The 15,355-nt window shown below is 48.6% G+C and overlaps 5 protein-coding genes across 5 annotated transcripts; 2 read left to right on the top strand and 3 right to left on the bottom strand.

Annotated features, from left to right (window-relative positions):
- The first annotated feature begins 111 nt into the window (after positions 1-111).
- On the top strand, positions 112-1,213 carry V8C40DRAFT_255122 (Sin3 associated polypeptide p18-domain-containing protein). Its single transcript, XM_083217973.1, has 2 exons — positions 112-296; positions 364-1,213. Exons 1-2 carry the CDS (start codon positions 214-216, stop codon positions 992-994), a joined length of 714 nt encoding a protein of 237 aa, XP_083068853.1. The 5' UTR covers positions 112-213; the 3' UTR covers positions 995-1,213.
- A 138-nt stretch (positions 1,214-1,351) lies between these two features.
- On the bottom strand, positions 1,352-1,760 carry V8C40DRAFT_269766 (uncharacterized protein; the record flags this gene model as incomplete). Its single annotated transcript, XM_083220124.1, has 4 exons — positions 1,352-1,405; positions 1,487-1,602; positions 1,663-1,698; positions 1,748-1,760. 4 exons carry the CDS (start codon positions 1,758-1,760, stop codon positions 1,352-1,354), a joined length of 219 nt encoding a protein of 72 aa, XP_083068854.1.
- A 655-nt stretch (positions 1,761-2,415) lies between these two features.
- Positions 2,416-10,155, top strand: V8C40DRAFT_255127 (U4/U6-U5 snRNP complex subunit PRP8). The gene has a single exon (XM_083217974.1). It carries the CDS (start codon positions 2,643-2,645, stop codon positions 9,759-9,761), a length of 7,119 nt encoding a protein of 2,372 aa, XP_083068855.1. The 5' UTR covers positions 2,416-2,642; the 3' UTR covers positions 9,762-10,155.
- Positions 10,156-10,202: 47 nt separating this feature from the next.
- V8C40DRAFT_277325 (uncharacterized protein) lies at positions 10,203-11,293 on the bottom strand (the record flags this gene model as incomplete). Its single annotated transcript, XM_083220951.1, has 2 exons — positions 10,203-11,189; positions 11,261-11,293. 2 exons carry the CDS (start codon positions 11,291-11,293, stop codon positions 10,203-10,205), a joined length of 1,020 nt encoding a protein of 339 aa, XP_083068856.1.
- A 1,135-nt stretch (positions 11,294-12,428) lies between these two features.
- Positions 12,429-13,823, bottom strand: V8C40DRAFT_255129 (uncharacterized protein). The gene has a single exon (XM_083217975.1). It carries the CDS (start codon positions 13,762-13,764, stop codon positions 12,505-12,507), a length of 1,260 nt encoding a protein of 419 aa, XP_083068857.1. The 5' UTR covers positions 13,765-13,823; the 3' UTR covers positions 12,429-12,504.
- Between the last annotated feature and the right edge of the window lie 1,532 nt (positions 13,824-15,355).

The following is a 15,355-nucleotide window of genomic DNA, read 5'->3' on the forward strand; positions in this document are numbered from 1 at the left end:
CCGGTGAGCTCACCGAGGTTGAAGCATGCTATCGATTACGGATGATTTCCGGATAATACATCATATGTCCAATACAGCTTCAGCGTTCGGCCTTTCTAACTACAACTTTACAAAAGACTTGAGATTAAGAGCAAATTGGTCTGATTCATATTTGAAATTGCGCATTATTTCATAAATCAGACTTTCCACTTTGTCACATTACGTTATCCCACCATGGTAGATGCACGGACAAGTGAGGATGAGGATACATCTCCGTTCTTAGTTCGTCTATTTCACCGAACAGGCAGCTTTTACAGGTATGCGCTTATGACTACGATGTCACCATATGTTAAGGGAAATACAATTAATCAGCCTCATAACTAGACCAGAAGAATTTGCTTCACCATCTCTACCACCACATGTCTCCATATACACATGGTCAACCTGTACACTCTATGAGCTAGCCCTGGAGCTAGCAGCGGCAAAACCAAGCGCATTGCCCTCTCCTGCTATTGGCACGAGACTCTCCTTCCAGCTCGTCTGCCCAGATCTACGCGGCACTAATACTATTAATGCTGGTCAACCCAAGTTTGCCGTCAAAGAGCTAGGAAGCATCATCATTGGTGAGGGCTATCCTGGCGCGGAGAATCCAGACGAAGCCGACCCCGATGCCATGATGAGGGATGACAGTGAGAAGGACAAAACACTGGCCGACTGGAGATTTGTGGTTGGCGATTACATCTCGTGTGCGGTCCTTCCTCCCTTGTCAGACGGCTCTGTAGCGCCACCATCAAACGCCAGAAGAGGCTCTATATCCAGCGGACGCGAAAGTCGTGGTAGCAGCTTCAGGGGAGGATTTCCAAGTCGAGACAGCAACTTTAATCGCAATCACGGCCGCCAGGGTAGGGCGCCGAGCTGGAGAGACAACAGATTCCCGTCTGGTGATTGGAGGAGAGGAGAGCAGCTGCCGGATGGGCCGCCTGGGGGGTCACGAGGCAGAGGACGCTGGTATTAGGTTGCAGGGAGGGGGGGCTTGCTCTAGAGGCATAATTGAGGTTTTGAAAGGATGCGATATACCCATATAATTTAGCGTTTAATGGAGGCGAAATACGGCCCTCTTCATCAGTCCTACAGACTGGTGCACCAGTATAATCCTCTGTTCGAAGTGAAATCAAGGTTGTTCGAAGCCAGCAATTGCCAACATCGAATAGATATCGCAGAGAATGAAATGAAGGGGTTCCAGTACAAAGTGATGCAGATTGATTTCTTTTTATATATATATTCGAATATCCGGCCAGCCCTAGGCTCTCTATTCCGTATCGAATCTTTTGAATTATACATAAACCCTCGCCCCTACCAAATAAAATGACGCTTATTTCTCGTAGACGGAGTCACCCTTTCGCTTCGCTCGTAGATCCCACAGTCCCTAGCCTAGGTTAGCATCTCATCAAGCCGTCTCCCCTCCTCATCCTCCTTCCCCTCCCCACATGGCTCGATTTCCACTCACGTCTGTCTTGTATGCGACCCAGCCGAAGACGGCGGGGATAGCGGCCATGTAGATGAAGCTGATTCGTGCTGTTCTACCAGTAAATCGGAAGTGGTGGTGGCGAGCCTTTTGCATCGCTGTTGCGCCGAGTTAGATGGGGATCTGAAAGATGAGCATTGGATCGGTATGTTACGCACCCTCCAGCTTCAGGAGAGCCGGGTCCGGCTTGACGTCTGCGAATTGCGGTTAGTAGGCTTCAGCAATGGTGCAATTGCAACGTACGAAGATGCGCCATTTTTGCAGAGTCGTGACAGCGGCTGCTTGGGCGTTGGTGAGTTTGAGCTGTTGTAGCGATGGTTCGGCTTGATGTTGCTGGCGGCAGAAGATCATGAATGTTGATTATGTAAGTGCTTTAGAGTGGTTTTGATTGGCTCATTGCAGCTTCTGCTCCGTCATCAAGTACCCTGTAGCAACACTTTGGAACATTGGAAATGGTATTGAGAGTGATATTGCTCAGAAATCTAAGGCAAAAAAAAAATCGATCATATTCTATTAATATTGTCTGTCATAATTCTGAGATTATTTCGAACCCTTTGCAATTGTGCCAACGCTGTAACAGTACGTTGCCGAAGGAAAAGAAAGTACACTCAGAACTGTTAGAGACTGAGGTACATTCAATGCCTCTAGTATCATACGGGGGTTTCTCTGAGGCAAAAGTTGCATACTGCATCACTTGAATTATTGCCCTTCTCTTTAGAATTGTATCTGGATACATAATAGAGACAGATGCAGTATCTTATTGATCTAGATAACAGAATGCTTGTTTTCACGAGACGCAGCATCAATTCTAGGCAGTCTCAGCCATTCAATATCACGTGACCGACTAGCATCGAGATTGAAGCTAGTGCCTCCAGGGATCCTCGTTCAAGAAATTGTTCTACGAAGGCGAAGCTCAACATCAATCCGGCTTTGCATCGATCCCGCCCTGGTCGTCGTCTGATTCTTGCGAGACCGGCATCTGCATCATCAAAATAGAGGCCACATAGCAGCATTTGACGTGGCCGCTGTTCTGTGTGCGCAATTCAAGAACTGCCAGCGCGTCGTTGACACGCGCCACGGCTCCAGGCCTTCAGGCAGGCAACTCACGAATTGCCTCTGAACGAGTGAAGACGTCGCCATGTCGCAACTCCCGCCGCCTCCGCCCCCAGGCTGGGGACCTCCTCCTCCTCCGCCGCCTCCCTCATCATCGCTTCCACCTCCTCCATCGACACCCGCTCCTCCAGCCCCCCCGCCGCCTGGATATCGACCACCCGCCGATGCTCATATTGCTAAGTTTGCCCAGAAGAAGAAGGAATGGCTTCGCAACCAGCGGAACAGATTTGGAGAGAAGCGCAAGGCTGGTTTTGTTCAGACGCAAAAGGCTGACATGCCTCCCGAGCATCTGCGGAAAATCGTCAAGGATATTGGCGATGTCTCGCAGAAAAAGTACACAAACGACAAGCGAAGCTATCTCGGCGCTCTCAAGTTCATGCCGCACGCTGTTCTTAAGCTTTTGGAGAACATGCCGATGCCCTGGGAGTCTGCTCGAGAGGTCAAGGTCTTGTACCATGTCAACGGCTGTCTTACCCTGGTCAACGAAATCCCCAGAGTTATCGAGCCTGTTTTCTTTGCACAGTGGGCCATGATGTGGACATTCATGCGAAAAGAAAAGGCAGACCGAAGACTGTTCAAGCGTATGCGATTCCCGCCATTCGACGATGAGGAGCCACCGCTGTCGTGGTCGGAAAATATCGAAGACGTGGAGCCGCTTGAGCCTATTCAGATGGAGCTCAACGAGGACGAAGATGAGGCAATCTATGAATGGTTTTACGACCACCGACCGCTGCTCGATACACCCCATGTTAATGGCCCGAGCTACAAGGGCTGGAACCTTACACTGCCTCAGATGGCGGCGCTGTTCCGTCTTAGTCGACCTTTGATCTCAGATGTTGTGGATAAGAACTACTTCTATCTCTTCGATCTAAAGAGTCTTCTCACAGCCAAGGCACTAAATGTTGCCTTGCCAGGTGGACCCCGATTTGAGCCGCTATACAAGGACATCAACCCCAATGATGAAGACTTTGGCGAGTTCAACGCCATTGACCGAATCATTTTCAGAAACCCTATTCGAACCGAGTTCCGAGTTGCTTTTCCATACCTTTACAACTCTCTTCCTCGAAGCGTGCATCTCGCATGGCACTCTCACCCCCAGGTGGTCTACAATCGTGTCGATGACCCGGATTTGCCCACATTCCACTTCGACCGTCGAATCAACCCCATCTCGTCACGTAATGTGGCCCCCAAGAATGTGGAATTGTCTCTTGAGGATGAACTATTTGGTACCGGAAACAACGAAGAGCCCGAAGAGGACGCCTTTGAGCTCCCTGCTGGCGCAGAGCCTTTCCTTGCTGACGAGGATCTCGACAATGATGACACGGCTGCCGCCATTGAGCTCTGGTGGGCGCCGTTCCCGTTCAATCGACGATCTGGCAAGATGGTTCGCGCCCAGGATGTGCCCCTGATCAAGCAGTGGTATCTCGAGCACCCCCCTGCAAACCGACCGCCCGTAAAGGTCCGCGTCTCATACCAGAAGTTGCTCAAGAACTTTGTCCTCAATGACCTCCATAAAAAGAAGCCCAAGGCTCAGAATAATCAGAACCTGCTGAGGTCATTGAAGCAGACCAAGTTCTTCCAGCAGACTACTATCGACTGGGTGGAGGCTGGTTTGCAAGTTTGCCGTCAAGGTTTCAATATGCTCAATCTTCTGATTCATAGGAAGAACCTGACATATCTTCACCTTGACTACAACTTCAACTTGAAGCCCGTCAAGACCCTCACCACAAAGGAGCGAAAGAAGTCTCGATTCGGAAACGCTTTCCATTTGATGCGTGAAATCTTGAGACTGACAAAGCTGATTGTTGATGCACAAGTCCAGTACCGACTGGGCAATATCGACGCCTTCCAGCTGGCTGACGGCATCCTCTATGCCTTCAACCACGTTGGACAGCTTACAGGCATGTACCGTTACAAGTACAAGCTTATGCACCAGATTCGAACATGCAAGGACTTGAAACACCTCATCTACTACAGATTCAACTCTGGTCCTGTTGGAAAAGGTCCCGGTTGTGGTTTCTGGGCGCCTGCCTGGAGAGTATGGCTCTTCTTCATGCGAGGTATTATTCCCCTCTTGGAGAGATGGCTTGGAAACTTGCTCTCTCGTCAATTTGAGGGTAGACACAGCAAGGGTGTCGCAAAGACAGTCACAAAGCAGCGTGTTGAGTCTCACTTCGATCTTGAGCTTCGTGCATCTGTCATGGCCGATTTGTTGGACATGATGCCCGAGGGCATTAAGCAGAACAAGGTCAACACCGTGTTGCAGCATCTCTCCGAGGCTTGGCGTTGCTGGAAGAGTAACATCCCTTGGAAGGTGCCAGGCTTACCTGCCCCTATTGAGAACATCATTCTGCGATACGTGAAGTCCAAGGCTGATTGGTGGGTCTCTGTTGCCCATTACAACCGTGAGCGTATTCGTCGCGGTGCCACCGTTGATAAGACTGTTGCCAAGAAGAACGTTGGCCGTCTTACCCGACTCTGGCTCAAGGCAGAGCAAGAACGCCAGCACAACCACATGAAGGACGGTCCATATGTTTCATCAGAGGAGGCTGTTGCCATCTATACGACAACCGTCCACTGGCTGGAGTCCCGCAAGTTCTCGCCTATTCCGTTCCCCAGTGTTTCTTACAAGCACGACACCAAGATTCTGATCCTCGCTCTGGAGCGACTGAGAGAAGCTTACTCGGTCAAGGGCCGTCTCAACCAGAGCCAACGTGAAGAGCTTGCCCTTATCGAGCAGGCATACGATAGTCCCGGTACAACTTTGGAGCGCATCAAGCGATTCCTGCTCACTCAGCGAGCTTTCAAGGAAGTCAACATCGATATGAATGACAACTACAGCACCATCAACCCAGTCTACGATATTGAGCCAATCGAAAAGATTAGCGATGCTTATCTTGACCAGTATCTGTGGTACCAGGCTGATCAGAGACACCTTTTCCCCGCCTGGATCAAGCCCTCTGATTCTGAAGTGCCCCCTCTGCTGGTGTACAAGTGGGCTCAGGGTATCAACAACCTGGGCCAGGTTTGGGAAACTGAAAATGGCGAGTGCAATGTCATGATTGAGACTGAGCTCTCCAAGGTCTATGAGAAGATGGAATTGACGCTTCTCAACTCCCTCCTGAGACTGATCATGGACCACAATCTTGCTGATTACATCACGGCGAAGAACAACGTCCAGCTCACCTACAAGGACATGAACCATGTCAACAGCTACGGCATGATTCGTGGTCTTCAGTTTTCTGCTTTCGTGTTCCAGTACTATGGCCTTGTCCTCGACCTGCTTTTGCTTGGCCCTCAACGAGCTAGTGAAATTGCTGGACCGCCCCAAAGCCCCAACGATTTCTTGCAGTTCCGCGATCGGGAAACGGAGAGCAGACACCCAATCCGACTATACAGCCGATACATCGACAAGATCTGGATCTTCCTTCGGTTTACAGCAGAAGAATCGCGAGATCTCATCCAAAGATTCCTTACCGAGCAACCTGATCCCAACTTTGAAAATGTCATTGGATATAAGAGTAAAAAGTGCTGGCCACGAGACTCTCGTATGCGCCTGATGCGACACGATGTCAACCTGGGACGAGCTGTCTTCTGGGACTTCAAGAATCGCCTGCCACGATCTGTCACCACAATTGACTGGGATGACAGTTTCGTTAGTGTTTACAGCAGAGATAACCCCAACCTGCTCTTCTCCATGTGTGGATTCGAAGTTCGTATTCTGCCAAAGATTAGAAACCAGAATGATGAGTTCCCTGTCAAAGACAGCGTCTGGTCTTTGGTCGATAATACGACCAAGGAAAGAACGGCACACGCGTTCTTGCAAGTCACTGAGGAAGATATTCAAAAGTTCAACAACCGTATTCGACAAATTCTCATGTCGTCTGGTTCAACAACTTTTACCAAGATTGCGAATAAATGGAACACTGCTCTGATTGCCCTGTTCACATACTACCGTGAGGCCGCAGTCTCCACCATTGAGCTCCTTGATACTATTGTCAAGTGCGAAACCAAGATTCAGACAAGAGTCAAGATCGGACTGAACTCAAAGATGCCTTCGCGTTTCCCTCCTGCTGTCTTCTATACCCCTAAGGAGCTTGGTGGATTGGGTATGATCTCTGGCTCTCACATCCTTATTCCAGCCAGTGACAAGCGTTGGTCCAAACAGACTGACACTGGTGTCACTCACTACCGAGCTGGTATGACACATGCTGAGGAGACCCTGATTCCCAACATCTTCCGATACATCATTCCGTGGGAAGCAGAATTCATCGACTCCCAACGTGTCTGGACTGAATACTCCCAGAAGCGTTTGGAGGCTAATCAGCAAAACCGTCGTCTGACTCTGGAAGATTTGGAGGATAGCTGGGATCGTGGTTTGCCTAGAATCAACACTTTGTTCCAAAAGGACCGAAGCACACTCAGCTTCGACAAGGGTTTCCGTGCTCGAGCCGAGTTCAAGATTTACCAGCTCATGAAGGGCAACCCATTCTGGTGGACAAGTCAGCGACATGACGGCAAGCTTTGGAACCTGAACGCCTATCGAACTGATGTCATCCAGGCTTTGGGTGGTGTTGAAACTATCCTTGAGCACACTCTCTTCAAGGCCACTGGTTTCCCATCCTGGGAGGGTCTCTTCTGGGAAAAGGCCTCTGGTTTCGAAGAGTCCATGAAGTTCAAAAAGCTCACCAACGCCCAGCGATCCGGTTTAAACCAGATTCCCAACCGTCGTTTCACTCTCTGGTGGTCCCCTACGATCAACCGAGCCAACGTCTACGTCGGTTTCCAGGTTCAACTGGATCTTACTGGTATTTTCTTGCACGGCAAGATCCCCACTCTGAAGATCTCTCTTATCCAAATCTTCCGTGCTCACTTGTGGCAAAAGATTCACGAGTCCGTGGTCATGGATCTCTGTCAAGTGTTTGACCAGGAACTGGAGTCTCTCGGCATTGAGACTGTCCAGAAGGAAACCATTCACCCTCGTAAATCTTACAAGATGAACAGCTCCTGCGCCGATATTCTTCTCTTTGCCAGCCACAAATGGAATGTCACCCGCCCGTCGCTCTTGTACGATACGAAGGATGTCATTGAGCCTACCACGACCAACAAATTTTGGGTTGATGTGCAACTGCGATATGGTGACTACGACTCTCACGACATTGAGCGTTACACACGTGCCAAGTACCTTGATTACACAACCGATAGCTCAAGTATTTATCCTTCTGCTACTGGTATCATGATTGGTATCGATTTGGCATACAATTTGTACTCGGCCTACGGCATGTACTTCCCAGGTCTTAAAGTACTCATTCAGCAAGCTATGGCCAAGATCATGAAGGCGAACCCGGCACTGTACGTCCTTCGAGAGCGTATTCGCAAGGGTCTGCAGCTGTACGCTTCCGAAAGCAACCAAGAGTTCCTGAACTCGCAGAATTATTCGGAGCTCTTCAGCAACCAAACGCAGTTGTTTATCGATGACACCAATGTGTACCGTGTGACCATTCACAAGACATTCGAAGGAAATTTGACTACCAAACCCATCAACGGTGCCATCTTCATCTTCAACCCGCGAACTGGTCAGCTGTTCTTGAAGATCATTCACACCAGTGTGTGGGCAGGTCAGAAACGTCTTGGACAGCTCGCCAAGTGGAAGACGGCGGAAGAAGTGGCGGCGCTGATTCGTTCGCTCCCTGTTGAAGAGCAGCCCAAGCAGCTGATTGTCACCAGAAAGGGTCTCTTGGATCCCCTTGAAGTCCAGCTGGTAGATTTCCCCAACATTTCTATTCGTGCTTCCGAGTTGCAGCTTCCTTTCCAGGCTGCTATGAAGGTTGAGAAGTTGGGTGACATGATCCTGCGAGCGACTGAGCCTCAGATGGTGCTGTTCAACCTGTACGATGAGTGGTTGAAGAGTATCTCTTCATACACTGCCTTCTCTCGTCTCATTCTCATTCTGCGTGCTCTTCACGTCAATCCTGATAAGACTAAGCTTATCCTGCGACCCGATAAGACTGTTATTACGCTAGACCACCACATCTGGCCATCGTTGAACGATGAGGACTGGATCAAGGTTGAAACCCAGCTGCGTGATCTCATCTTGAACGACTATGGCAAGAAGAACAACGTCAACGTGTCTAGTCTGACGAGCACTGAAGTCCGTGATATCATCCTTGGTATGGAAATTTCTGCACCATCCATGCAGAGACAACAGGCTGCCGAGATCGAGAAGCAGCAAGAAGAGCAGAAGCAGTTGACGGCCGTTACAACCAAGACCCAGAACGTCCACGGCGAAGAGATCATTGTCACCACGACATCTCAGTTCGAACAGCAGACATTCGCTTCCAAGACTGAGTGGCGAACACGAGCTATTGCGACATCGAACTTGCGAACACGAGCAAAGAACATCTATGTCTCGTCAGTGGATAGTGATCTGGATGACGTAACATACGTCATGCCCAACAATATCCTGAAGAAGTTCATCACAATTGCAGATTTGCGTGTCCAGGTGGCTGGCTACCTTTACGGTGCTTCAGCTCCTGATAATGATCAAGTCAAGGAGATCAAGTGTATCGTCATGATGCCGCAGATTGGTGGCCTTCGCAATGTGCAGCTTCCGCAGAAGTTGCCTCAGAGTGACTTCTTGGATGGCATGGAGCCACTGGGTGTTATCCACACGATGTCGGGTAGCGAACTTCCGTACATGCCTGCTGCCGATGTGACGGAGCATGCCAAGCTGTTGGATGCACACGAGGAGTGGGATAAGACCAACACAGTTACAGTGTCTGTGTCTTTCACTCCTGGTAGTGTATCTCTGTCTGCTTGGGGATTGACGCCTCAAGGTTACAAATGGGGAGCTGAAAACAAGGACACCCAAAGCGACCAGCCCCAGGGATTCACGACTACTATGGGAGAGAAGCGAAAGCTTCTTCTCAGCCCAAGATTCAGGGGTTTCTTCCTCGTGCCAGATGATGGTAAATGGAACTATAGCTTCATGGGCAGTGCTTTTGCAGGAATGGAAAAGAAGTCTGTCCACGTTAAGCTGGACACGCCACTGCCCTTCTATAGCGACCACCACCGACCAGTCCATTTCCACAGCTTTGCGGAGTTGGAAGATATCTGGGTTGATCGATCTGACAACTTTGCCTAATCATCTCATTCGGAAGGAATACACGTTTTTTTAATACCCTGGGACATTGTCGGTCATGGTGGACGAATCTCATTATTTCATGAAGGGTGGATGATGATGCGAGTTTGGCGGGCGTTGGTATTTGGAAGAGAAGTGGTGATTTCAGTACAGGATTTTTCAGTATATGAGTGCGATTATTGTAATGTAAAAAAATGGAGGACAATTTTGTCCCGAATGGATCTTGTCTTTATATGTAAGACCACGGAAAAGGGGGACTAATTAGCAGATTGGCAAATCTTTTCATATAGCCTATTTATGCTTTATTGCAATGAGATTTGATGTTGCTATATGTGTGGTATCTATTATGTGTGACTGGTATGATGACTGCTTGGAGTATTTATGTGTTGGTGACTTGTTCTAATTAAAATTTACTACTTGATATCGTTTCATTTGATGTATATCCTATGCATGCGTCGTTGCATCTGTACTCGTCTCTGGTGTTGGTTCATTTGGTTCCCTTTTCTTGTCGATGGCTTGCCATATCAACCATGGCAAGTCAGAGAGAAGCTGGTAAACAGCCCCTAGCATAACCAGACCAAAAAACACAACTGGTCCGAGAATCGCAAAGATAGTGAAGCCGTACGTTGCCTTTTGGAACTCGGCGTTGTTCTGGAGCGGCTCGGCTGCAAGACCTACTTGCATTGCAGTCAGCACGAGAACCAGCCAGACTGTGGACGCGGCGATCCAGCTGAGATTGTCGCGGAAGAAGCTGCTGTAGTCGTTCCAGCTGTTGAAGTAGGCCTCGAATGGGGAGAGGTTGAAGACGCGGTTGATTGTGTTGATGCGGGAGAGGCGGAGCTCGCCGTGTATGAACCGTGGGTGCATCTGGGCTGGATCATGGTTTCGTAGAATGGACCGGGCGATGGTTTTCCAAGCTCTCCACGATATTGGTCTTTGGCCGGGGCCTTCTGGAAGAAGACGCTTTTGGAGGGCGAGGTGGAAGTCGCTGTCTGAGGAGATGAGGCATGCGTATGTGTAGAGGAGGCCGAGGGCGACTTTGCGCTCGTTGCTGAGTTCCGGGCTTAGTAGGTACACTGCCCAGAACTTGGAGCTCAGTAAGAAGCGAGGGAGAGGTTTGATGAATATCCTCCCGTTGGGGTTCCACATGAGATGCAGATCGATGCGATCGGTGATGGTAATCTCACGGCCTAAGGCGACGTGATAATGGAGTTGTGCAGGGGGTCTCTTGGCACCTGCGAGCCAGAGGTGCTTTAACATGCTTTCCAGGCCCTTGAGGGATAGTTCCGAGGCGAGGAAATGGGGGACATTTTCAGAAGGGTCTCCGACGTGGCGTCTTTTTCGGTATCCATGGGACTTGTGGTAGTGATAGGATGCTGGTAGGAGATCTTGCAACTCATCGTCGCTCTCCTCAAACGGGTCTGTGTTGAACTGGATGGGATGGATACTATGTTAGCTGGCGAGACGGCATGGTGTGGGAAGATGGGGTGGAGAAACGCTACCGGGCATTGGGACTGATGCTGCTGCTCACTCATATCGTCGGCATATTTAGCATATTCCATCTATATATTCGCTAAAGAGGCGAATCTTGCGTGCTCAGGGGCAGCGTAGGGCTTTACGCCACGCCGCAATAACGAGGGGGTATTCTCGTATCGTATGGGTTATACGATCCGCCTGTGAGATTGAATACAATGTGCTTCTTGATTGAGAGTGAAGCTTGACATAATCGAGTGCCAAGAGACTTGGCGCTGGGCTGGATAGAACCACCCTACCTCGATTCTCAAAAGAAGTAAAGTTGAGAGACGCGACTGGATAGGCTCTCAAATCCTCGAACGGCTGAGGTTCAAAGTGCAAGGGTATCCTGGAAGATAGGAGGCTGGGAGAAGGCGGATACTAATCCGCTGGTCAAGATGTTGAGACTTGCGTAAAGTGAGGGTAAGGCTCAACCAATTATGAGGAACAGTCCTTGGTTCGCGAGACATGCATATGCGTGGGTGAGATGCCGGTCAACGGTGCGGCTGAGATGCAGGTTGAGTTGCGAACTGAGTTGTGCTGTGAATAGAGGAACGACGCGTAACAAGCTAGATTCTGAAGGACTTTAAGCGGTGGATCTTGATCGCTGGAGAACAATGAGGAACCCCCATGAGGTGGGACACAGCCTCAACTCCGCGTCTGCCTAGAGTAGAGAATCGTTGGTCAAAGTATTCGTGAACGGGTATAGACATGAGGCTGTTACTCGTGCTGCACACTATGTAATGCAACCTGTCGGATGTGGCAATGATTGGTTAACGAGATGACAAATGTAACCACTCGAAATGAGAGGCGGTATATCGAACCAGTTGAGGTTTTCTAGCGCAAACCCCTGCTCGAAAGCTGACCCATTTTTCAACTTCCCCTTTCGTGTGATGCAAGCTGTATCACGCGCTGAATGAGAACAAAGCACACCATTCTGGGAACACGCGCGGTGAGGAGTTTGATGAAATACTGCTGTTTTTTTTTTTTTTGGTGAAAACTTTCCAAAATTTTCTCTAACTGAAACTCCGGTTGAAGCAAAGTTATTGATATACGGACCGTGGAAGCGTCAGCGACGACTGACTTACACGCGCCGCCTGCTCCCACGACATCCTCACGCGCGTGTGAAGAGCTTGAGCTTTTATGTATTTGTAAATCAAAACAAGCACAAGTATCTATTTGTAATGACATCTCTGGACAATTATTGCTCTACCCGTACCTTTGCTCATCTATGTTACCTGGCTCTTGTCAACACATCGACAATACGAGCGGCCATAGCGTCGCCATTATCCTGTCCAAAGGTAGTGATGAGCGTTCGCAATGGCGGATCTTGGGCTGATGACCCAGCAGCAGAGTCCGCGCTCTGTAACATGGCCGCCAACATTCGATCGGTCAAAGCCTTTTGTGCCTGACGACTGCTGATAACCTCCTTCTGGGCTTTGCTGACGTCGTCCATGACTTCCAGTGACCCATTGTAATAGTTGATTGGTGCACCACCTGTGAATTCATGCCAGTCCATGGCATCTACAGCGACGCCGGCTTTCCTCACCAAATGCGTTTGCATTGCATGGCCCTCATGTAAAGGCGGTAACAGTAAGACGGCGTTGGCAACAGCGCCGGCTGCATACAGATTGCCAAGTCCTGCTGTACAACATACCAGTTCCGTTGAGGACATCAATTCTAGTGCTTCGTCGGGTAAGACCATGCGAGCTGCTTCGGGATCTTGAGGATCTATGCCTCGTGCTACATCCAAACTGGCTACTAACACAACCAACTTGGCATGTTGAGACTTTGGAAGAGCAGCGTTGCGCAAGTTGACAGCACGCTTTGCGGCGCTGTAAATAAGACGTGCGTAAGCAACATACTCTTCCTTGGGCATTAGAGGATTGACCATTCCTCCGAAATTGAGAAGGACATCTTTGGAAGGACCTGCAGTGGTTCTTGGAGGTGGTCCAAGTGGTGGAACCGTCACAACATTGTTCATCTTTTCGCTGATGATGCGCTCTTGTACGCCGTAGAATTCTGCAGCAATCACCATATCTGCTTGACGCCAATGAAGTGAAATGCTAGGCCAGAACCATAGTAGCAGATCGATAATGACCACGGGGATACCTGCTGTTTGAGCAGCGGCAGCAACAAGTTCATCCATAGATGTCACAACAAGTCGTGGCTTCAAGCGTTGTAAAAGAGAAACCAGCTCCTTTTTGCCTGTCTCTGGATTTGAATAGAGGTCGATATGATGTGAACCGTCCCAATCAGTCTTGGTAAGCTTTTGGAAATCCATTGTGAGGCTTGATCCCACATAATGCAGTGCTACAGGACCTAGTGACTTCAAACGGCTGCGTAAATACGGCATGACGGCCATAAGAGTTGCACCTGGGCCGCCGCCAAATGGCTGAGCATTGCAGACGATGTTCACGGGTTGAGCAGTTGGCTCGACGAGGCGGGTCTTTTCGATGCCATTGTGGTGGATGATATCTGGATTTTCGCTCATTTTCACGGCCGCAAGAAACGGATTGCTACTAGAAGAATCTCAAAAATATGAAATGAGAGACATTTTCACAGAAAAGAAGGAGCTGAACGGTATTTATTTGCTTCAACAGAGTCAATGAGCGTCATCAAGCAAACTAATGTATGTCTTACACTAAGGCTGTTCTAAGCTCTATTCGCGCTAGCAATGCCTTCATAAAATGTACGCAACGAAGCTGAAAACATTTGCGTAATGCCGATCAATATTTGCTTAGAAATATTGGCTGATGCAATCGTGATGTGTTTATTGAAGAGAAAGTGTTGAATGGTGATGAGTCTTTGCTGTGGCAGCCCTCATGTGCTTAATGTGTTATGGCAACCCTACCATTCCGATCAAGTAGTACGTCGGCGGATAGCGATCAATGACTGGATTGGAAGAGGAATGCTTGAGATCTTAAAGAGAAAGGATCGTAGATCTGATATGATGCATGCAAAAATTCCATGGATCGGGCTGTCTGGTTCGTACTTCATAACGGATGGCGTAGATGCAATTGTATATGTGACAGCGACATTCGAGCCTACTTCATAGAGGCATAATAACTCGTCCTTATAGAGCTTGATAAAGTCAGTCACTGCTATTAGGAAGCATTAATATGTAAACGCCATCAGTGAATGTAATTTATCCTCAGCCTCGACTCATGCATTGGTTTGTGGTAGTAAGAAGCCCGCGGCCGTCTGCACGTAATTGCGTAGGCATTACTGGCTTGTAAAGCTGTGCTGTCTTTTGCCTTTCTCATGCAGCCTCAACATAATTCCTCTAGACAATCTCCTGTGCTAAATGGCCACTATATATGCAAGTTACTCCACCATCATCGTCTTCCAAACCTCTCTGGTAGATGCGAAATATGACTTATACTCACAATAGATGATCGTGTCCGCTTTAGGACATATGCAGAGACGGCGATTGGGCTCATCTGCTAAATTAGTATTCCACCTTGCTGCCATTCATCTATCTCTATCTTTACATGGATAATCGTATTTGTTTACTCATCCGGGGTAATCAAGATTTGCACGTCAGCTTGATCACAGCAACTCCGCATGACCGGTTGCCCTGCAGTGTCTGACGAATAGAGCAACGCATGTCCTGGGTGAGGGGTAGTATTACAGCGGTATGGTAAGACGATGTGCCATTTCAACGATCGCTCTAATAGCCATGTCTTACTACTATTTGCAGAGCGGAAGTTGACTGTTAGTGTGATGTTATCCTTGTACTGCGAAGTTAGAGATCACAGGACTTCAACTAAGCCAACCGTGTTCTCTAAGACAAACGCATCCGTAGCCATGCAAGTGAAAGTCAGAAAAAACGAGACGGCAAAATGAATAAGTGCATACGTTCAGTAATATGGGCACCTGATTAACCCATATAGCAGAGCTTTTATAAGGAACGCCTACCAGTATTCAGCCAGAACCCGAATTTTATAATATAAGTATAGTAGCAGCTACTAAAGAAAATATAAATATAATAGCATTTATTAAAGAAATACAGATATAATAGCATTTATTAGAGAGATATAGATATAGCAGTAGTTTTTAGGGAAATATATACATAGTAGCTA

This window comes from Trichoderma camerunense, assembly GCF_050948025.1.
Source record: "Trichoderma camerunense strain CBS 138272 chromosome Unknown V8C40scaffold_20, whole genome shotgun sequence".
In the NCBI taxonomy this organism is placed as follows: Eukaryota; Fungi; Ascomycota; class Sordariomycetes; order Hypocreales; family Hypocreaceae; genus Trichoderma; species Trichoderma camerunense.